Genomic DNA, 23,503 nt, shown 5'->3' on the forward strand with positions numbered 1-23,503 from the left:
CCCCACCATCCCAATGTGGGTGTGGATCCACATGCCTCCATATCAGTGTTGTCAAGTACTGGGAAAGAAAACCCAATATGTGCATGTTCTTAACCTTCAAAAGAAAGGTGCATTTGACCTGAGACCGGAGATTGTGTGTCAGAGGTATTTTTCTGTAGCTGTGTCGATAATTTCTAAATACCGTACCTCATGCTGACTCCAAATCTTAATACAATTAATCTGCAACTCCAGGGCTCATGTTGCAGTGTAATTATTCCACATTGTTTTCAACTTCATCCATTCCAGTTCTTATCTTTTGTTCTATAATTTGTTCTCTTGCTGTGTTAATCAACACCAAATTAAAGGTCAATTACTTTGGAGATGCATTTTGATAGTTTTGAAAGTACATTTGAAAACACACACTTTAACTGGAAACTACACTTATCACGTTTTCATGTATTCCTAATTTCCATATATTTCACTAGACATGTCAGACAAACGTTCGACAATCAAATCCTTAACAAAGTAAGTTGAAATTTGAAATTGGTGAAAAAGGATGTCATTATTTTGAAGTCTCAACCGGATATGGCGTGCGTGTTGCCGTTGTCCGACTTTTGCGGCAACAGTGTCTAAACGTGGCCCTGCAGACAGAAGTGCACTTTTTGTCAGCGCATTCAGTGTGAAGCGATGAGCAGTGCAGGTAAGAACGTTACTACTGTCGGACTTTATATTCATTTGGTCATAAAAGTGAGTAACACTATCCAACTACTACTTACCCACGCCTTGCTACAGGCATGGAAAAAAATGCTCAACCCCCTCCCCCATCGGACTAGGGGAGGGGGTTGAGCATTTTCCTTAAGGGAGATTTGGTGTTATTAACTTGAACACATGCAGTTTTAGAATTTACCAGTAGTTTTTTGTGTGAATCTGACAATATGTGACAATGTGTCCTCCCTTTATTCAATATAGTCCAACGTATATGTGTATGAGTTTCAGCCTGGGGGGGATTCACATGCAAACGTGAAGAATGCACAGGGAACAGGATTGACCACGCCTCTTGTCCGAAGGCAATTGTCTATATATATATACATATATATATATATATATATATATATAAAAGGCCAAAATCCTGCGACTTTATATCTCTACTTGGTCTCAATGTGCATATTTGTATAAAGAAGTTTGAATGTGCGGATTGCACATGAAGTTCCCAGAGAGCTCCTGTATGGTCCAGTCCTACAGTTGCAAAAGCATTTCGGTTTTAGAGTCTTTAATTTCCAAGACATGCATGTCCAGAGCACTCATACATGCATCAGATGTGTGTGTGTGCTGTACTGCACCATCTTCAAAGTTCTGATATTGTCATTTTTAAAAATTGTAGCAGTGTACCCGCCTACCTCTGGTCCGTCAACCAGCATGTATGGGAACGTGCCTGGCTATGAAGGCACATTGGCAGGAGGAGGTAAGTTCACAGCTTACTCACATTGTCACACCTATTTAGGGATGTTTCTGAAACTTTCTAATTGTCAGTACTTTGAGAAAAGCTTGACAAAACCTAAAGATATTAGTTTCCCACCGAGGACGGCCATAGTTGCAACAGGGTGAACAGAAACAAGTGGGAGTGCTTCAACCAAATTGACAATATTTCAAGTATTTTCAAGTAACACCATTCTGTCTTTTATGTAGATAATGACCTGGCTCGTTAGCCATCAAAACCTTTAATGTGCTTTAATCATGCATGCACTTAAGTTTTTTGTTTATTTTTCAAGAATCCTTTTTTACTTGCAAGTCATCTTCATCCGCAACGATGCGGGAAGAACAGACTGCTGTCTGTTCTCTGAGAGGCTGGCTGCAGGATCACACACATCATCATTGATAGTTGAGATTTTGCTGCTGGACGTAACCTAGAATAAATTCCATCATTACTTTTTATCTTGTCTGAAAACAGTGGGTGGAAAATAGGACAAACATAATATTTCTTCAACATCACCAGTGTTTCTTCTGATGTAACACCACCAGAATCCTGACAAGTGGAGCAGTGTCATGTAAACTCCAAAATGGAGAGTGCAATAGTGTTCATAGTAAATCCCACACACCTCTGACAGCTGGTGCATCTTGATGCAGTTGTCCAATCAAAAGTGTGTTATCGCTGCAGGTGGTTATTTGCCGCCTCCTGTGCCAGTGGAGCCAGTAGCCCCACCCCAGCCTGGCCCAGCTCCTGACAACTGGAGGTAAATTGTGACATCCTCTGTCTCAGAAGGCAGGGATGTAAAACTGGAATATTTAGCTTTGTTATTGATAATATCAACCTTCAAAGTGATTTTTGGAAAAAGGCAGGTCATAATAATGCAAAAAAGTTTGCAGCGCTTTGGTATCGGTCTGTTTTTTTTAATTAAATGCAACGCTGTGGAGACTCACGGCCTAATTTCCCTTCTTATGTGGTAATGATTTAAATGTAAATAATAACAACAACAATAAAAATAATGGACGGGCAAAATTCTTGTCTACTTCAGTTTGCAGTAATGTTCAGTCTTTTGTATGCAGCATCCCTTCCCTCTCGGAGGATGTGGCCCGTGAGGCATTCAAGAGTTTTGCATCATCTCAGTGCTGCTACAGTAAAGCTCCCGCCAGTGATGGAGTCATCACCAACATGGAGGCATTCAACACCTACAGGGTGATGTGCTGATCATTCAACAAGAGATATCTCAATCTGACAGTCCTGACTGCTCAGTGAAAACTGTTTATCCCACCCAGTAGTCCCATCTACCATAAATAGTGCATAAAAAGGCATAGCAAATCTAAACAAACCTCTTCTCACTGCCCAGTCAGAAGAGTCGTATGGTGAGACGCCTTGCTCATATCATTTCAAGAACTGTGGTTGTGATAGATACCTGTGTTCAGGATCCCCGTTAGGTGGGTCACCCTCATGGAGAGAAACGGCGCACTGCTCCAGAGGATCAGTTTTTGTGCCAGAGTGTGCAACACACGAGAGCGCAACCCCCCTTGATGGTTTATATACACTGCTGTCGTTGCGTTGTCCACCCTTACCGGGACGTGGTGGCCCAAGAGGGATGGGAGCAAGTGTTTCAGCCACCGAGAGCTCAAGAAAGTTTATGCGAAGACGCTGAAGAGCTGGGCTTTAGCATCCTCTCACAGAACTACCCTCGTAGATGCCTCCTCAGCTCAAAAGGCTGGCATCTGTGGATGGACGAGACAATACCCATGGATACCCCCTGAGTCAAGAAAGACGGGACACGCCAGTGACGCAGGGCTGTCCTGCAATCTGCCGTTACCACGATGCCCCATGCACCATGACGCAAAGGATCCAGCCTTAGTGAGGCGATCCAAATGGGAATGTGGAAATTTGTGTTTTTCAGATCCACAGACAAAAAACAATTGTTCAGTCTTCCTAGATGCAGCAGTGCTGTTTGTCTCAGCGTCCCAAACTTATATTTCCACATAAGTTTGATTAGAGCCTGCAAGTCCAGAATAAGGCAGATTCCTCTACCCCCCAGTCGTAGTTCGTCTTCCAAACTCAACACTCTACAGTTCCCACAAGACCTTTGAACGTTGGGGAATAATCCTGCTGTGGTCAACCACCAAGCAGACACTGCACACCAGGAGGGTATCCCTTCTAAAAGTTTTATTCCTGCAGCGACAGAGCTGAGACAATTCCACCATGAAGGGGATGGTGAAAACACTCCAGTGACAGAAGCTAGCAAGATCCATCTGGTGGATAGTTTAAGCTAACGAAGCTCTTACGTGTGATAAGCTCTCAGGTGAGAAGTGCTTTCGAGTTGAGGGGGTGTTATCCACGTACACTATGTATAGTAGATGGGAATACTGTGTATGGCGCGAATGAACACGCTTCAGCGGCCATCAGGAAGGGTGGATTGGCTGATGTTGTTTCTATCCCACAGCTAGATTCTGACTGAAGGAATGGTTTGTACGATGTAAACAGCGATTTAGAAACTAGTTACTCCTGTCTACAGTACACAGGACATAGAATAATGTTTTCATCCTTTACTTTTTTTATAGTACCGTCTGGAGACATTTACAGAGTCCAGGTCAACAGAGTTAGCCAACAAACCTTATGAAGGTATACATTCATATATCATTATGAATTCAATAAAGGAGCACTTTATATAACCCTGTCTTGCAACACCTCCTCAACAGGTGAGCAGGCTGACTTCTATGCCCAACCTGCCCCACGACCCTGGGAAGTCATGGCCACGCCCCCCAACCTTTTCACCAACCACACAGAAGAGATCCGTGTGCCCTACACCTCTTCCGTTCAGGTGATTAGTAAACAGTCACTCTGCTCTATCATCTGATTTGAATTATGTAATTTTGATATTGGACAGCCACTCGGAGAGTTTTGTTGTCACTGTAGAATCAATTATTTCTAGGATTTGTTGATCACCCTTGATTATCAAGGCTTTGAAGGCTGTGAAGGATCTATTGATTAGTTATTATTTGAACATTGAAGGGCCTTAGTTACATTTTAAATAGTGGAACAGGCTCTCTATGTAATTGTGTCTTCAACACAAAGTGAAAGATCAAATTCTTTGTTTTTCTGGAATGCAGCGTGTGAACATAAAATTTGATACGGTGTACTCCCGTTTCAAAATATTTCAATCGACAAAGCACAAGACAGGTGTTTGTGTTATTTGTAGGACTGCAGCAAGTGTCACGCCACTGGGACAGTGGAGTGCGAGCAATGCAATGGAAGTGGATATGATGTAAGTATGTGGAGATACCACTGGGGGGACACACTGTGGGTTGATAGCTGTTTTAACTCATTTTTGGGTATGGAATCCAAAAGTGATCTGTGTTTTTCTTGATCACGTTAAGATCAGTTTTTGAACTCTAGGATCCCCTCTAGTTCAATGTATCCTCTATAGCAGGGGTGCCTTCACTTTTTCAGCATGCGAGCTACTTTTCAAATGACCAAGTCAAGAAGATCTACCTACTATAAATTTGCAAAACATACATTTATTCATAAATATATTGAGAATTCTTTATATAATCCATATATGTTGGTGTACCTCGCATAACTACATGAATCCATATTGCTCAATACAACAATACATTTTTTCAGCATGCAAGCTACTTACAAAATGATCAAAATTATCTACCCACCACAAAAATGCAAAACAACTAATTATTTTCAAATGTACTGAGGATTCTTTGTATGTACAATGTATGTTGATGTACCTTTCATAACCGAATGAGCCAATATTGCAAAACACACATAATAATTAACTAATTGGCTTAAAATCAGAGGTAATTAGCTGAATAGCTTAGCGCCATTGTTTGCACAAGAGCGGTGACCTAAAGGTCAATCAAGGAACAGGACTGCTGACAGGCTGACATCGTAAGTTCTGCTGCACTTAGCGCCGTTGCGCTTAATTGGTCACCTGAATGTCAAGTTCAGTTGTCATCTAACTGGCTGCCCTGTATATCAATCAAGTGGTGGGATGAATGATAGGCTGATATTTTTTAATGTCACGCTGCGATCGACCAGTACTACCTCCGCGATCGACGTAATGAGCACCCCTTCTCTATAGGATACGTTGAAGGTGTGTACTGACAAAGATTAACGAAGGATGTCTTCTTCTTCTTTGACTTCAGAACACTTATAAATACAATTGTTTTAAACGTAAATTTCACACACATCAATGTGTGTCTTTGTAGGAACAGTGTTGGGTTTGTAATGGCTCCGGAACAAGTAATGACCAAAGCTGCAGTCATTGCGACGGCAAAGGAAGAGAGAGGTACTGTCAGGCTCACCACTTCTTGGAACGTCTTTCTTGAACATACTTTTGAAATGTCAGTACTGATTATTGAGACTCCTATCAGTAGGTGTGTTTTCACAACATAGAACACATTTAATTAGGGTTTCTTTCTTGCTTTGTTTGTGCTCTTGACTCCATCTAAATAATTGAATAATTTGATCACATGTAGGTATTTGTAATGTTCACTGAACTGATACGACTTTACGTCGAGGGTATCTTTGTCCAGTTATAGCTGTGTGTTTCTTTTGCCTGTTTGACCCAGACACCAGTGATCAAGAAATACCTTACAAGAAATTATTGATAGGAAAAGAAAGTTCATTTGTGATGTGTCACATGATTGTGTTCAGATGCAAATCATGCAGTGGTCAGAGAATGAAGGAGTGTGAGACCTGCAAAGGAAAAAGACAGCTGCTGACTTACATCAAGCTTAAAGTGGAGTGGTGAGTATTAATACTGCTATTGCTACCATGTGTACGTTCCACTGCATGCTTTGACTTGTGGGCTTCTCAGATAGCTGGCAGCTGTTAGCTACAACTTTCTCCATGAAGAAAGAGGCAAAAGTGTCAGCTGTTAGGTGAAATGCAGGAGGAGAAGGGGGAGGTGGGTTAAGCAGGGCTTTAAAGGCAGGCAAGAGCTTGCCGTGGTGTTAATCTTTTGTAAAGCAACTTCTTTGCAGTAGTTATACTGGAAGAGAAGGAGCACAGTAAAGACCCGTAGCTGTCGAGATCTTTAGGTGCACCGAACTTTTACCATTTTTTCTCTGAGATTTCGCGTTGAGATCAGTAGACAGCGTTGAGAGGGCTGAATCCAGCCAGAGGGGGCGCCCCTACAACCTTTAAAACAGATCTCATGCACCTGCGTGCACGTGACTTTTTTGCAGGACTATTATGTTTAATGCAATAATATATAAGAAAATACAAATAACAAAATAGAAAAGAAACCATAAGACCACAAGAATCACACGGTGGTCCTGGGATTAGCACAGGGATCGCTTCCTTAAATTTAGCTACAGCATTATCTGAAAGACATCTGCTACAGTAAGACTTTGTTCTGAGGATAGAAGAATCCTTAATCATAAATGTGAAAGTGATCAAAGAATGGTCTGACAGGACTGGGTTCTGAGGGAACAATGACACATGTTCTACCTCAACACCATAAGTCAGAACTAGATCTAGGGTGTGGTTGAAGTTATGAGTTGGTTGGTTTATCTGCTGGAGGAAACCAACTGACTCAAGTAATGAAATGAAGCCATTTCCAAAGCTGTCATTTACAACGTCTACATGGATATTAAAGTCTCTAATGATAATGACTTTATCTGTTCTAAGGACCAAGTCAGATAAGAAATCAGAGAATTCAGACAGGAACTCTGAATGTGGCCCAGCAGGGGGCCGATATACAACTACAAACAGAAGTGGCTTTTCTGCCTTCCAGTTCAGATGAGTGATGCCAAGAGTCAGGCTTTCAAATGAACCGGAGCCATGTTTTGGTCTAGGATTAATTAATAACTTGGAGTGATAGATTGCTGCCACTCCACCTCATTGACCAGTAACACGAGGAATATGATAATTAAGATGGTTAGGAGAAGTAGATTCATTTAAGCTAACATACTCCTCCTCCTGAAGCCAGGTCTCAGTAAGACAAAATAAATCAATGTGATGATCCGCTATCAGGTCGTGTACTAACAGGGATTTACACAAAAGAGATCTAATATTTAACAGTCCACACATAATTGTGATATCAGTTTCTCCAACTTGTGCTTTGGTATTAATTTTAATAAGATTATGGTGATTGACCGCTGGTAAACTATTAACCGTGGAACAGAGACTACCTCTATAGAGTTAAATATATTATTGTTGGTGGATGAGAGTTCTATGGAAGCAACAGAGGTATGTAAGACTACAACTCTGCATCCTGGACTGGACCCTGGTTTGTCTAGTCAGTTTGGGTCTAATAAAATTGGCCAAGTTATTAGAAATGAGAGAGGCACCATCCAGTGTGGGGTGGACACCGTCTCTCCTAATCAGACCAGGTTTTCCTCAAAAACTGTTCCAATTGTCTACAAAGGACACCTGGTTTTGGGGGCACCACCGTGACGGCCAGCAACGAAGCGATGTCATGCGACTAAACATTTCATCGCTGGCCAGATTGGGGAGGGGACCAGAGAATGCTAGAGAATCGTTTTTGGGTAGTTGCACGCCAACTCTGTTCATTTTGGTAACCTCCGACTGGCGAAGCCGGGTGCCTTTTGCTCCAAGATAAACAATAACTTTACCGAATTTACGTTTACTTCTCGCCAGCAGCTTTAGCTTGGCTTCCATGTTGCCCGCTGTCCACACTGTCATGAATGTGCATCAAGATTGAAAGTAAATTCACTAAGATGCCTGAGGCTAAATTTATATTTATTTCAGCACTTGCACTAATGCCCCATCCATTCCTACAATCATCCTGTTGGCTGGAACATGGTTGGTTATGCTTTGGTGCACTTTGTGTACATCCCACATGTTGTTTCCAGAGACTGGGCTTTTTTACAAGGTAGTTAGGGGCGGTAGATAGTGGATCAAGTGGAGATGACAATGATTTGAGACAGAATGAAATCACACTGAAACTATGCAATGTGCATATATTTCTCTATTATGAATGCTCTTTGTGTTTTATACACTGGATTTACAATTTTGTGTGCGTGTGTGTGTGTGTGCGTGCGTGCGTGCTTTAGGATTAACCATGTGGAAGACCAAGTAGAAAACCAGACATCTGGTTTAAATCCGGATAACCTTCGTTCAGTACATGGGAAGAAGCTGTTTGAGGACAGCCAATACTTGGTATAGACGTATACATTTTTGTTGCAACATAGTGGTGCACAATCCATCTATATGTATTGCATCAAGGACGTCACTAATGACTTATTTGTCTTTCTGGCCATCTCAGGTCTACCCATTGATTGGATTCCCACTCCAGGCCATTTCTCTGGCTTCTGAGCATTTGGTTAGAGAACATCAAAGCAAATATGCCCAGAACTCCAGGATCCTACAGCAGGTAAGTCTGTAACAAAGACAAAGAAAAAAAAACTTAAATGCATTCAGGAGAAGACAAGATGTTCCTCAAAAGTACGGATAAAAATAATACGGATAAAAAGTTCAGGCACAAATGACCAAAAATCAAAATCTGATCGTTTATCTCATCCTGCTACTGGATTAAACAAAGAAAAAATACCTTATTACTTTCTAAGGTCTTTGAATTATTTCATGTGAATGATTACTGAGGAGAAAGTGTATTGAGTATTGTATTACTGAGTGAGAAAGTGAAAATTATTTTATTCTTTCTTTTTTCTTTAGAGGCAAACAGTGGAACTTGTCCCTATCACTAAGGTGAAATACAACTGGAAAAGCAGCAGTCATGTCTACTACGTTTTTGGCAATGAGAACCAAGTTAACGCAGAGAATTATCCAGCAACCTGTTGTTGTGTTATCCTGTAGACATCATCGTTGTTTCTCTTTTACACAATTTCTCTGACAAATTACTCATGATGAAGTGAGATTGTGACCACTCTTCAAATATAATCACTCAATCTAGCTGGGTTTATTGTTCCTTCTCTATGCTTGAATAAAAGCAAACATACTAGTAACCTTAATTAAATAAAAATGGATTGTAACTTCCTGACATTTATCAAGTCGTATTTTTCTCTCAGAACCTTTGGTAGTGGAAAAACAAGTGTATCCTCAATAAAAATCCATTATTGTTCCTGTCTCAACAGATAACTTTAGTTCTGTCTTAGAGTTCACCACCTAACAAAGCTAAATTTCTACTTCTATACTAATACTATTTTGGAAATACTGATATCATTACTTGTAATGTTGGGAACTGTGTTAAATATACCCGTTTGTGATCAGTCACCAACCTTTCTGAACCACTGAATCAATATTAGGCAGTTGTGTGGAAATGGTTGACTGTTCCGAACCATTTCATACAAGAAGTATGGCGACATCTGTCGGTCAATCTTAAATAGTATTTGCATGGTATTATAACGGGAAAGGTGTCATCAGTCACTCTTATGCTTACCTGTTAAAGGCCATTTTGAAATGGCCTTGAAAGTTTTTTTCAAAGGCTTTAACGTGAGACATGTGTTATAATCTCCCTGTACCTTTATTAAATTTTACTTTTTTCAAATTTTACTTTAAATTTTACTTTATTAAAATTTATCCTAAATATTGTATGTATTAGTGATGTGCTTTTGCAGGATTGGTTTGGGGTTCATATTCATACATGTCTGCTGCCAGTGTTTACTCTTCAGTTTTCTGATATTTGGCTGTTTCCTGTTTGTGAACTAATGTATAAGTATGTAGGTGTATGGGAATCAAGATATAGTGTTTGAATGTCTGCCAATGTGGATGTATAAACGTACGTATAACGCCAATGTGTCTACGTTTGACCTCATGTTACCTGGATCTCGGTCTCAATAAAGCCACATAGTTTACAGAAGTCCGCTCGTGACATTTCATTTGGCGATTTGTTTCGGGCGTGACGCAATCAAATTTCCTTTGGAGAATCGCGTATAACATTAGTTTCTTGGTGGTTGTGGGGGATTTCTCGCTTTCAGTCTGTGTTTTACTTGAATAACATCACGTGTGCACATTCGAAACTTGTGACATGAACCCATCTGTTCCGATGCAGATGATCTGATCTGATACGGACCCATTTCAACACACGCAGGTATGCATGCGCTCGAACGCTCGAGATAAATTGTCTTTATTGGTTCGACGTCCTTCTTCAAATTTTTACTCTCTCCCCGCCCCCTCCTCTGTAGGTGGGCGGGGCCTGTACGCGAGTTTTTATCATGTGTTCAACGGTGTCACGTCACAAAGAAAAGAAAAGCGTCTAGAGACAGCGGATCTGAGTAAGTTTTGAGCACCCGCCCCGTGCGCTCGTAGCTGTGCAACAGGCCCGTTTTGAGTACGTGTGAATGTGTGTTTGCGGGAGCGCCATGGTGGAAAGTTCACTTTAAGTTCCCACTAAACTTGTTGCAGCTTTATACGACCTTGGGTCTCTCTATTGTCTTTTAAAGATTTTTTTTGGTAGGGGGGACTGCTGTATTCTCCTACTGTCATACTCTTTGCTCATGTTGATTTAGTTTTACGTGGATGTGTGGAAAGAATAGATCGACAAGGGGAAGAGGGAGGAGGGGTGAAGCCCCACTGTCTTTCCGCAGCTTTACATCATCTGTGAAATTAATACATATCCACTAATTTGATTTGAGAAGCTGCATCAAAAATCCAAGTATTATCACTCACATGTATTCCGATTAATGCGTGAAGTTAATTCTTTTAATTTTAGCTCTCTGATTAGAAAGCAAGAAGTTTTACTGTTGTCTAAAGTGTCTCAACCTCAGGCTGCAGCAGCAGATTTCCTGTCATCCTTGAATCGACGGCCTGTAAATGTCCATTGTAAATTCTCTCTTGCCTCTTTACAAATCTTTATCTACAAATCTGCAAGCTTTTAGTTTAAAAAATGAGTGTATATTAAGGTTCCATACCTCACCCCCCAAAGAGAGCAAACCAAATTGATCATCTCACTGTGTAGTTTTAACAGTTTTTTAAAAATGCTTTGTTTTTACCTCATTTGGGTATTATGAGGATTTAAAAAAAACCTTACAGCCTTATTTATTAAGTAAGGCTCATTTTGGAAAGAGGGCCAACAGGCATCTCACAGTCTTCTTGCTTTATGTTGTATGCTGTTGAAGGCTACCAAAAGAAGCAAATACCGTATTTTCATGACCATAAGGCGCACTGTAATAAAAGGTGCAGTCTCAGTTATGGGTGCTATTTCCGTATTTAAAACATACATAAGGCACGCCGTATTGTTAGGCGCATGCCAAAACATACAGTAAAAAATGACAACGGAAGTGAAACAGTGAGTTTTGACACATTTATTGAACAAAATATTCATTCTTCCTCCACAAAACCATCGAAGTTTTCATCTTCTGTATCTGAATTAAACAGCTGCGCTATTTCAATGTCCAACAGCCCGAATTCCTCTTCTTCATCATCTGAATCAGACTCACCGACCGGTTCCGCTTCAGCGTTGATTTTGTGAAAGCTCTTACAATACATGAAGACGGTATCATAGCCCATGCCTCTACAATCCACCCGCATATGGTGGCATAACTTGCCCGCCGCTGCCTCATAGATGTGGCTGGGCGTGGTGTGGAAGATGGCCACCCTCTCCTGGTAACCCGCTGGCAGCCGCTGCGCAACAGTTGTCCTTGCGCTTATGGAGAGATGCCACCTCCTCATAAAGCGAAAACACCAAGACGGACCTCCTTGGAAGTGCTCAATGTCCATTTCTTCAGCAAAAAAAGTCACTTCAAAATGTATGGATATATACATTTAAAAAAAAATCTTATTCTGTGCAGACCTATAATGTAAGCCGTGTTGTCTTGGCTTAGCTGGACCTTTCTTTCTTGACTACAAAAGTTACATTTAATCCATTTTTTGATATGTTGATAATAGTGAGATAGCACATAGTGAATCCCCGTACTAACACTAACGGAAGACATACTTCTTAGGAGGCTCTTGAGAAATTCTCTCACCTTACAAACTAAAAAAGCTAAAAGGGGAAGTCTGACTGATTGTGACTCTTCTCAGTATTCTGAATTTAATACTCTGAATTCTGGAGGATGAAACAGTCTGACATAAAGTATGGGTGCGGAAAAAACTTCTAGTTTACTTCTAGAGTGACTTTGCGGCTGTTGGAGAGAAAAGGATCAGTTTTCTCCCCGCGCTGTTGCCATCAGAGTGAGAGACGGAATGAGACGGAAGCTTCAGTTTACTTGCTGCAAGGGCAGCCCACACGTCTGCAGTGTGGGCTACAAAGTGTGAGCCTTGACAAGGTTTATCAGCACACGAACATGTAAGATTACAGTGTAAGTGTAAGCGTCATATGATAAAGCATAAGCGTCACGTGATAAAACAAAGCATGATATATACAAAAGGAACTTATAAGAAAATGGGGAATGGAGTGTCACAGGATGGTCAGGTTGTCCCCTGCTATCCCGAGGTGATAGAACATCAGTTAAAGCAGGTCACAGGGTTCTGCACAGGAGTGATAATAAGTAGTTACAGCATTGTTATATGAACAGTTTGAACCTGACAGCGGCATGCAGGACCAAAAATGTCAGATTTGGCCGAGTTTTTGCATGTTCGAGGGGTCCCCGAGCATACCATTTCATTAATGGAAGAGTCGTTGGTGAGTGAAAAAGATGGAGACGAGTTGGACAAGTTTTAGTAACTTAAAGGTTTCATTTCATTCACTTAAAGGTTGATCGGTTTCATTTATCTGTCGGTTGGAGTGGTGGATTATAGCAGGCAACATTCATATTCAGGACACACTGGAGAGACTACGTCTCTTGGCTGGCCTGGGAGCAACTCAGAATACTCCCTGAAGAAGTGTAGGAAGTGCTGCCCTGGCGACCCGGTCCTGGATAAAGTGGAAGAAGACAAGAAGCAACAAGAAACATTCATATTTTGTGGAATCTGTCTCACAGTGAGAGCACGTAACATGCAACCTCAGTTAAAACCTCAGTTTTAAAAAAAAGTCACTTCAAAATGTATGCATATATACATAAAAAAAAAATAATCTGTGCAGACCTATAATGTAAGCCGTGTTGTCTTGGCTTAGCTGGACCTTTCTTTCTTGACTACAAAAGTTACATTTAATCCATACTTTGATATGTTGATAATAGTGAGATAGCACATCGTGAATCCCCGTACTAACACTAACGGAAGACATACTTCTTAGGAGGCTCTTGAGAAAATCTCTCAGCTTACAAACTAAAAAAGCTATTAAGCAAGCTATCTGTCGCAACATATGTGGTAAAAGCAGTAAAGAAAGTGCTACTTTGTTTTTGTTTAAAACATGTGATATGAGGTTTTTACATCAGATGCTTTGTAAACCAGAGGATACAATGAAATTTGGGAGTGCTGTTCTATTTAGTGGAATCAGCATATAATCAGCAGTGCTAGTTCAGTCTGTTGGAACTGAGCTGAGAAGCGGAGGGTTCTCAGTTCAAGTCTCATTAAAGGTGTTCTGGTAGTAGGGGGAGGTACCATAACACCTTCAGAGCACTGCTGAGGTCCCCTTGAGCAAGGCACCCAACCTACTCATCTAGAATCCTGCGTTGAACTGGGGATTCATCCAGGACCTGCCTTCACCCCTTGTGGACCCGCCCCCTGACCCCGAAAGGGATAAAGCGGTTAAGAAGATGAATTGAGAGGAATAATATCATTCGAAGCAAAGGAAAACATCAACAATTAGAAAATAAAATATTAAAATAAAAATAGCGATAAAGTAATAAAATGGAATAAAGCACACATGTGTGGTATGGATTGCAATTTACTTGTTTGCTTGCTTGAGTGTGGAACACGAATGGTTCTGGGAGAAAACTTATCCCTGAGTCTGTCTGCTTTGTGGGCTCTGTAGTGCATTCCAGAGGGCAGTTAGAGTAATAAGGCATACATTTCTCAATGTAATTACTGAATTTCTTCATATTTCAATATTCCTCTGTAAATTGAAATGTAAAAAGCTAAGGCATTAAAAACTGCTAACAGTTTTCATCTTTTTACTTATATGGATGGCATGAAATACTATTTTTGCAACTAAATTTGTTCCGTTATTTTTTTAAATATTTTTTCTTTGTTTCTTACCACAGATCCTGCTCAAATGAGTTCAAAGTTGACTATTAGACAGGAAATCATAGAAATGAAGCTGGGTCAAGAGTGGATGTAACAACAAAAGGCCTAGATGATGCCACACAAGCATGTTGAAATCACTGGCAGAATAGTTGACAGAATAACATACCCTTCCTTGCCCCATCCATCCAGCCATGTTACTAAGGAAAAAGGTATGTGCTGCCTTGATTGTTGCCATCCTCTTCCTGATGCTTGCCAGTCACAGCATTCAAAGGAGACATTTCCTGCCTCTGTCACTGACTTTACCGATCATCCAAGCCACACCAACGAACTGGGAGAGAGGTAAGGTGTTGATGTCACTATCACTAGGCACAACATTTCTCAGAATAAAGACTTTATCAAAACTTCTACATTAATATTTTTCACTGTTAAGTGTAACTAAATTAAGCGCTTATCAGTACTGCATTACCAGGTTCTAGAGGCACAGTTTACATTTACACACATATGCAGACTTTCACCTATTTATACATATATACTTATTCAAATTTTGGCATGTGATAAATGGCAATTTTCTGGATAATCTTGAGTCTTTGTTTTAGTAATTACCTGGATAACTTTTGCCTTTTACCAATGTTGCAGCAATAGCAATTCTAACACTTGTATTTGTTGAACTGAAAACTATTAGTTGTAGTCATATTGTAGTAGTTTATCAGCATACTGCATATTAATGGTGTAATATCAGTATCGCTATCAGTATCAATCAAGATTATCTCTAGGTGCTTTCCAGAATCCCAGGGCCTGACCCCCAACAAGCAACAGTGGCAGGAAAAACTCCCCTTTAACAGGAAGAAACCTTGAGCAGGACGAGGCTCATATAGGGACCCTCCTGCTGATGGGGGGACTGGGTAGAGAGGGAGGAGAAGGGGGGACGACAGGTAGGGGAGAAAATAGGCAGAGATCATAGAAATACATTAATTATATTAATTATAATAAACTGCTGGTAGAGTTGAGTGGGTCAGCGGGGTCGGAGATCAGTAGGTCAGCATCCAACTATGAGGGCGGCGTTACCTGTAGATGAATACGGGGGGGGCAGAAAAACTACACAAGAAATAACATAACTCATCTGCTTGGTGAGGAGAGGAGAGGAGACCATGACCCAATGGGGTGACAGAGGCCTGTCAGGTGATAATGTTTCTGAACCCCGGCAGCCTTGGCCTCTAGCAGCATAACTAAGATGCTAACCTAATAATTAGATGACCCTCTAAATATGATAATTATGTCTAGGATAATAACTGGAACTACAGAATTACTATCAGCTTTCTCACAGAGGAAGGTTTTCAGTCTGATCTGATAGTAAAGATGGAGTCAGCCTCCCGTACCTGGACAGGGAGCTGGTTCCACAGCAGGGGGGCCTGGTAGCTAAATCCTCGGCCCCCTGTTCTACTTCTAGAGACTCTGGGGACCACAAGTAAACCAGCATTCTGAGAGCAGAGCAGTCTACTGGGCTGATAAGGTTTCACTAGCTCCTCCAGGTAGGATGGAGCTAGGCCTCTGAGGACCTTGTAGGGCAGAATAAGGATTTAAAAAATTATTCTAAATTTAACGGGCAGCTAATGAAGAGACGCCATTACAGGAGTTATGTGATCTCTTTTGTCAATACCTGTCAGAACTCTGGCTGCAGCATTTTGGATCACATGGAGGCCTCTTAAAGAGTTGTTTGGACACCCTGATAATAAAGAATTACAATAGTCCAGCCTGGAAGTAACAAATGCTGGACAAACTTTTCAGCATCAGGCCGCGTCAGTAGGTTCCTGATCTTTGTGATGTTCCTCAGGCAAAAAAAGGAACTTCTAGAGACTAATTTAATGTGTGAGTTAAAGGACAGATTTTGAAAAGTTACTCCTAGATTCCTCACGGAGAGACTAGATGTTAATGAGATACCATCTAGAGTGATCATGTGATCTAATCTATCCCTGAGAGGTTCAGGACCAAACACCATGACCTCAGTTTTTCCTAAGTTAAGGAGGAGGAAATTTGAAGACATCCAAGACTTTATGTCTTTAAGACAGGTCTGAAGCTTCACTAACTTCTCTGTCTCCTCTGGTTTCATGGATAAATATAGTCATCATCAGCATAACAATGAAAATTTATTCCATGTTGCTGAAAAATGTTCCCTAAGGGAAGCATATACAAGGTGAAAAGGATTGGTCCAAGTACAGAACCTTGAGGAACCCCATGGCTAACCCTACTGTATGAGGAGGAAACACCATGGACATGAGCGAACTGGTATCTATCAGATGAATATGATCTAAACCAGTCTAGTGCTGTCCCTTTAATCCCAATCACATGTTCCAGTCTCTGTAACAGGATGCTGTGAACAACTGTATCAAAAGCAGCACTGAGGTCCAGCAGAACCAGCATAGAGACCAGTCCATGATCTGTAGCTATAAGATCATTAGTAACTTTAATAAGTGCTGTTTCTGTGCTGTGGTGAGCTCTAAAGCCTGACTGAAACATCTCAAACAGGTTTGAAACATCTCAGGCAGGCTGTTACTGTTATGACTGTTACTAATAATATAATACAATTTCTGTCAATACAATACTCTTGCCTTTTTGCTGTAAAAGTTGGGGGTAAAAGCAGTTTTGTGATGTATATTTTCTGTCTGTGTTTGCAATAGCTGAGCCCACTACACCTCCTATTGATTTAGCCCCCATTCCTCCCAGTACTACCCGTCCTCCAAGAATCCTTGAACCAGAAGATGTCCAACATAAGCTGAGGTAGTAGGCTTGAGATTGCTATCTATCTCTGTTTCCCTGTTCATTTCTTGTCATAATCCACTGTGTCATGCCCGGGCAGGACGTGTGGGTGTATCGAGTCCTGTATTTCAGATTTTGGAGGATCCAACTGGTTCCAGCAGCGGTATGACAAAACACAGGAGCCTGTCCTTCGTACAAACAGCATCATGGATCCTGATGCACTGAAATGGTGGCTGGTGAGGACTGACTGACTGACTGACTGTCTGTCTGTCTGTCTGCCTGCCTGCCTGTCTGTCTGTCTGTCTGTCTGTCTGTCTGTCTGTCTGTCTGTCTGTCTGTCTGTCTGTCTGTCTGTCTGTCGAGGCACACAGATGCGAGAGCCTTCAAAACAGTTGAAGGAACAAAGCAGTCTGGATGAGATTCTTCAATGTATCACTCATTATAGTTTCAATTGTGACCATCTTTGACCTCCACACAGCATCTTCAGCAGTCTGGTAATGACAGGACTCCAGAAGACGTAATGGCAGAGATGTTCAAAGTCATTCCCTCACCCACTGTGGACTTCAGGCCACTCACCTCCCGTTGCCATACTTGTGCAGTGGTTGGAAACTCTGGCAGATTGCGACAGTCAGGAAATGGCAAAATAATCGACTCCCATGATTCTGTGATCCGGTGTGTAGTGCATTTGTTGTATAAGTAAACGTCTTTTAAAATATCTTTTAATAATATCTGATTTTTTTAGGATGAACAAGGCAGTGACTCGAGGATTTGCAAAAGATGTTGGAAATCGAACAACGCACCACTTTTTGTACCCAGAAAGTGCAGTGGATGTTGACCATGGAGTCAGTCTGGTACTTCTGCCTTTCAAACTGAGAGATATAGAGTGGCTGACCAGCGCTCTGTCAACTGGCAAAGTCAAAATGTATTGACATTAATTAAACACAGAAACAAACACTTACCAATTAGCTAAAATTATTTTTTTTCCTCAATTATATGAATTCAGGACATACATGAGGGTGAAAGATCGAGTGGCAGCAGACAAAAACAAGGTAAGGTAAATTGTACATTCTATGTGACCCAGTATATTTCAGACGTTTTAAGGAAATAGTTACTTTATCATGACACATGAGTTTGTGTTCAAATTTTTTGTTCAGGAAAGTAGGGCAAGTGCACAGAATATGTTTGAAAAGAGCACAATTAAGAATGCTAGGTGGCTGTGTTGTTGCATTTTGGGGGTTTTAAGCAGAACCTGAGAGCAGGCCAGGACACGGTGGTAAGAGGGTCAAAGAGTTTTATTTACTTAGTTTTATTTAACAACACAAGGAAGACAGAAGCAGTCCTCCAGGACTGCAGAGAGCTCGAGAAGAGATACAGTTTTCCAGGACTGCAGAAAGCTCGGAAACAGAAATAGTCTTCCAGGACTGCAGAGAGCTCGGGAACAGAGGCAGTCCTCCAGGACTGCAGAGAGCTAGGGAACAGAAGCAGTGCTCCAGGACTGCAGAGAGCTAGGGAACAGAAGCAGTCCTCCAAGACTGCAGAGAGCTAGGGAACAGAAGCAGTGCTCCAGGACTGCAGAGAGCACGAGAGTCGGCGTCGGCACTTAACAGGTCCACGGGTGAGTCCTCCAACGGAAGCAGCCCCCCTGGACTGCAGAGAACTCGGGAACAGGTTCTGCACTTCTGCTGTCCAGCAATTGGTGTGAAATCCTCAAACGTGCAGGGAAGGACCAAGCAAAGCCACAATACTCCACAACGCAACACTCCCACGAAGCCAACCAACACTCGATAAGAGGAAACGAACCAACACTCGATAAGAGGAAACGAACCAACACTCGACAAGAGGAAACCAAACCAACACTCTGGCACTGATAGGCAGGCACATTCTGCTTAAGTAGGCGGCAGGATGTAAATAGCCTATAGGTGCGCCTGCCTGCAGCTGCCGCCAATTGTGCTCCACGACGCCCCATGGAGGACAAAGCAGATACAACCCTGGACCCCAACATGTGTCAGACCATTTGTAGTTCTTGTGGTTGGTCCCAGTCTGCAGTGAGTTTCTATCAAAGGACAGTAAATACTTATCAGTTCATATGGGGAGAAAATACAAGCCTATGTGAAGCAATGTAAAACGGTGGCTTGTACTGATGAAGTAAGATTTCACATGGATGGTTAAATGCAAGTGTGTTGCTGACATAGGAATCATGGCGTCAGGGTGCACAATGGGAAAAATGCAAGGTGGTGGAGGTTTTGCTAGCAAACCATAGGCTCTGCCATCCCTGCGAATGTTACACATGCCATCTACCTAACCCTTGTTGAAGACCATGTCTACCACTTTTATGGAAATGCTATTCACTGATGGTGGTGTTCCAACAGGATAATGTGCCCTGCCACAAAGCAAAACTGGTTCAGGACTGCTTGAAGAGCACAATGAGACCGAGTTGTTGACTTAACCTAAAAATTCCCCTCAGTTCAATGCAACATTGCTATGATGTGCTGGCATCTGGTGCCAGATACCACACCTTCAGAGGTGGACTCTAAAAATATTTTATATAGGTGGCCACGATGTTAAGCCTACTTAATTTACAATGCCTATAAAGTGTAACAAAATGGTGCAACATGGTGTCTTTCATGTCAAAGTGGAAACAGATTAGAAACTAGTATTAGAAACTAATACAAGTCCATTAAAAATATATACCTAGCATAAATATTTACCCCCTTCCGTTCGTCAATCAGCCAGCCTTAATTTTTTGTCTCATCAGACCAAGAATATTTTTCCAATTCCGGGTAGGATTTGATACGATTTTTTTTCCCAAGAGTTGCTTTCTCTTTGTCACTTTCCTACCCTGCCAGTTCTTGACATGCCTGTCTCACCTCTGCCCCAATAATTTCCTTGTTTTCCTTGTTTTGAACTTGTCTCTGCCTGCTTCCTGCCTGGTTTGTCCACCTGATCTCCCGAACTTGGATTTCTTGACTCTGGTTTATCATGAACTGGATTACTTGCCTGCTGGAATTATTTCTGCTTGAGTGGAGCGACTTTTTGCTGTGGATTGTGTTTTTATCATTTTCACCTGAAGCTATTAAGTCTCTAAATGTCTATCACACCTCTATTTTTGTGAGTTGCATTTTGGTCCTGTTTCCAGCGTGTCATAAACAACATTAGTTTGTGAAACCCCTTTTCACTTTAACAAGAAGGACAAAACAGCAAAACATCCAAGGGAATAAACACTTAATATAGGCATTGTTAGCAGCAGATGAGAACCCAAGAGTGACACCAGAGTTCGGTTGAACACAGCTTTATTATCAGGAACTGAAGGCAGACAGGATATACCGGGGAACAGGCAAAACAGAGTCGTCAGGAGCAGGCAGGGTCGGAACCAGGAAAACAGGCAGGCAGGAAAACGCTGGAGAGTCATGTGGAAACACAGAGGACGATCTGGCAGGGAGGCAGCGTAGCGCAGGGAACTATAAGGGCTCTTGATTACTAATTCGGGCAGGATTGCCCACAGCTGTGACAAGTTGCTTCCAGTTTTGTTGCAATTAATGCAACGTACACAAAGTCTAGAAATGTTCAGTAAGTAAATGATGGTTGAAAGTAGGGACAAAAGTCAAATTGTGACAAATTGTAAGTTCCCTGCTTCCAGCTATTATTTATATTTGGATACAAGCACTTTAAATAATTAAATGTTACTATTTCTGTACAGATTCTGGTGGTGAACCCAGTTTTCTTTAAATATGTTAATGATCATTGGACCGAACGTCATGGTCGCTACCCATCTACTGGCATGCTAGCCATCATCTTCGCTCTGCATATTTGTGACCAGGTAAGAGGGTCAGGGGCTCGGATAATCACATCCACACTGAACACCACTTTGCCATCCTTGATTAGAACTATCAACAGAGGATGTTTTTTTTATCCTTTTGGTATTCCAGGATTCACAGAAAATATCCACTTAAAAAAATAATTTTCTATATACAAGAGGAATCATGAAATTATATAATATTCAAGCATTTTATTCAGAAACCACATTGGACATTTATGTTCAGATAATCAAATCTCTCATTCTAAAAATGTCATTGTCTTATTGGTAACTATTCCTGAGTGACAGTTTGTTGCACTGCTTTCTAAAATCAGGTTTCAGTGTTTGGTTATGGTGCAGACGAGCAAGGAAACTGGCATCACTACTGGGAGGAGAATCGCTATGCTGGAGCATTTAGGAAGACTGGTGTCCACAGTGCAGAGTTTGAAACACAGATCATCCACAACCTTGCCAAGGAAGGCAAGATTAGATTATATCTGTGACATCACTGTTGATGTAATGCAGTACGCTTGGTTCCAGATTGCTGAGTATTTTTGAGTTCCATTATGGATTTTTTGAAGTGATTACCTTTTAAGTGATACTTGTGTATGCACCTTTCATCATGCTTGGAACCACTGAAGCCTGAGGATTTTTCTCACCTGGTTTACCTGTGGTCAGAACAATTAAGTATTATTTTGAAAAAAAATCTACCCAGCTGTTGATAACCACCCAAAGTGGGGAAAATAACCACAGATGTATAAATGTACAAATTTTCTATGCTTTTTAAAGATGTAAGGGTTGGACTTTTTAAGCACTATGCCTTAAAGATAAGTGGCAAAAAGTATGCAGTATTTAAATTTCTATCCTAATTTATAATCTCCCCATTTACTGAAGCTTACAACAGAGGCTTAATTTGAAGAATTTGTTTTCAGAGTTGAGCTGAAAATATGTCTACAACCTTTCTGTCTAAACCAAGCACAGATGTTCAGACAGTAAGGGGAAGTAGGATGCATATGTTTTTTCCTGCATTACTCATTTGGCTGAATCAAACAGCTAAACAAATCAAACAAATAAAAGCTCAGTTTCATAAAATGTTAGTTATCATTTGCAATTGTATATATTTTTACTGGATAAGTAGATATAGTAGATATATCCTGTAATTTTCATCACCCCATTTTACCACATCTCATAAATGAAATCCCGAGGAAACAAAAGAATCATATTGACGTCATAGCTGTGTTTGTCTCCCTTTTTATTTTTACAGCAGGAAAACACAGAAGTTGATGGAACAACTGATGTAACGAAAATTGATTTTATAATTTAGTACTTATCTTACAAGTAACAGGCACTGAGAATAAATCTTTCTATAATTTTGAGGCGTCTGCCCCCTGTTATTTTAGTAAAACGAATGAGAGGGTTAGACTTAAATGAACATAGACCTACCTCATTAAAGCACTACTAGTAACCCCTAAGACACCGAAACACGAAAACACGAGGTGTATTGAGATACATGGGATACATCAAAAGTACTAAGTATTGGTACTCCGAGTGAGTCTGAAAAAAAAAATCCAATCCATTATTCAGGAAAGGTCATGGCAAATACAAGGCTTGCGAATGGTGGAGAATATGGCAAAATTGCACATGTGGGTCCAAGGATATGGGTCCAACATACTTTTCTGTAGAAAAAAATGGAGGTGTTAAGATTTGAAAGGTGCTAGTGAGACATAGTGCACCACCAATGTAAGTAATCGCTACCAGATTGCAGTACCTGTCACTCCTCATGTGTGTCAATTTTCATGGCGACAGGAGAATTTTAAGTTCATGAAATCCCATGATGTATGACAAACCCTGCACACGGACACCATTACAGCTCACCTCACAGCATTTATAATGCTGATGAGAAACAATGTTTGAGAAATAATGTTTGAGAAAGATAGTGACGTGTGTGAAATATCAAATAGTGACATGTCAAAGTAAAATAAGACCCTTCCTCTTTGGTGCACACAGGTAAATCTACTCAGGCATTAGATGTGGTTCAGGACCAGAAATAAAATGATAAGAATGTTTTAAAAATAATAAAAATATATAATAGAATATATAGAATTTAATATCTGTATTCCATTAATCTCACCTCCATCACAAAAAGGAAAGTGGGAAAAACGCATATATATAGCTGGGGCCAAGAGGTTGAAAACAGCCGGGAGACTTCTGCCAAACTAAGTAACCAGCAAAAATCACCCTGTGCTCTAAAGACAAAGGATGGGGGGCCACCAAGTCAATGAACCTCTGCCCCAATTTCAACTGAAACAACAAAGCAAAGCTCAATTTATACAGACATACAAATCTTGATCCAAAAAAGGTGGTCAAATCATGCCTTTTGTTGGACAGGCCAAAGTAAGAAGATATAATGTTGCAGAAACAATTTTTATTTATATAGCGTCTTTTACAATCAAAATTGTTTCTAGGCGCTTTCCAGAATCCCAGGGCCTGACCCC

At 41.0% G+C, this 23,503-nt stretch overlaps 2 protein-coding genes across 3 annotated transcripts; both read left to right on the top strand.

The window, feature by feature from the left end:
* The first annotated feature begins 547 nt into the window (after positions 1 to 547).
* On the top strand, positions 548 to 10,253 carry LOC101067403 (protein SSUH2 homolog). Its single transcript, XM_003973040.3, has 12 exons — positions 548 to 679; positions 1,361 to 1,441; positions 2,135 to 2,210; positions 2,524 to 2,653; positions 4,018 to 4,078; positions 4,156 to 4,277; positions 4,656 to 4,721; positions 5,677 to 5,756; positions 6,125 to 6,217; positions 8,491 to 8,596; positions 8,703 to 8,810; positions 9,110 to 10,253. Exons 1-12 carry the CDS (start codon positions 667 to 669, stop codon positions 9,248 to 9,250), a joined length of 1,077 nt encoding a protein of 358 aa, XP_003973089.1. The 5' UTR covers positions 548 to 666; the 3' UTR covers positions 9,251 to 10,253.
* A 307-nt stretch (positions 10,254 to 10,560) lies between these two features.
* Positions 10,561 to 22,384, top strand: st3gal8 (ST3 beta-galactoside alpha-2,3-sialyltransferase 8). Of its 2 annotated transcripts, XM_029825896.1 has the most exons (9): positions 10,561 to 10,668; positions 14,479 to 14,800; positions 17,137 to 17,236; positions 17,316 to 17,451; positions 17,694 to 17,887; positions 17,958 to 18,137; positions 18,219 to 18,264; positions 20,913 to 21,032; positions 21,344 to 22,384. In XM_029825896.1, exons 2-9 carry the CDS (start codon positions 14,653 to 14,655, stop codon positions 21,509 to 21,511), a joined length of 1,092 nt encoding a protein of 363 aa, XP_029681756.1. In that variant the 5' UTR covers positions 10,561 to 10,668; positions 14,479 to 14,652; the 3' UTR covers positions 21,512 to 22,384. The 2 variants fall into 2 exon arrangements, with proteins under 2 accessions (XP_029681756.1, NP_001027812.1); NM_001032640.1 differs by lacking the exons at positions 10,561 to 10,668; positions 17,137 to 17,236 and having other exon boundaries at positions 14,653 to 14,796; positions 17,314 to 17,453; positions 17,693 to 17,887; positions 21,344 to 21,511.
* Positions 22,385 to 23,503: the final 1,119 nt, after the last annotated feature.

This window comes from Takifugu rubripes, chromosome 19, assembly GCF_901000725.2.
Source record: "Takifugu rubripes chromosome 19, fTakRub1.2, whole genome shotgun sequence".
NCBI lineage: Eukaryota > Metazoa > Chordata > Actinopteri > Tetraodontiformes > Tetraodontidae > Takifugu > Takifugu rubripes.

Excerpts from the sequence above, each read along its gene's own strand:
- LOC101067403 (XM_003973040.3), top strand. Across the intron at positions 2,654-4,017 it reads AGGCATTCAACACCTACAGG|TACCGTCTGGAGACATTTAC; the intron begins GTGATGTGCTGA and ends CTTTTTTTATAG. Across the intron at positions 4,722-5,676 it reads GCAATGGAAGTGGATATGAT|GAACAGTGTTGGGTTTGTAA; the intron begins GTAAGTATGTGG and ends GTGTCTTTGTAG.
- st3gal8 (XM_029825896.1), top strand. The coding sequence starts at position 14,653 with ATGTTACTAAGGAAAAAGGTATGTGCTGCCTTGATTGTTGCCATCCTC. Across the intron at positions 14,801-17,136 it reads ACCAACGAACTGGGAGAGAG|CTGAGCCCACTACACCTCCT; the intron begins GTAAGGTGTTGA and ends TGTTTGCAATAG. Across the intron at positions 18,138-18,218 it reads TCAACTGGCAAAGTCAAAAT|GACATACATGAGGGTGAAAG; the intron begins GTATTGACATTA and ends ATATGAATTCAG.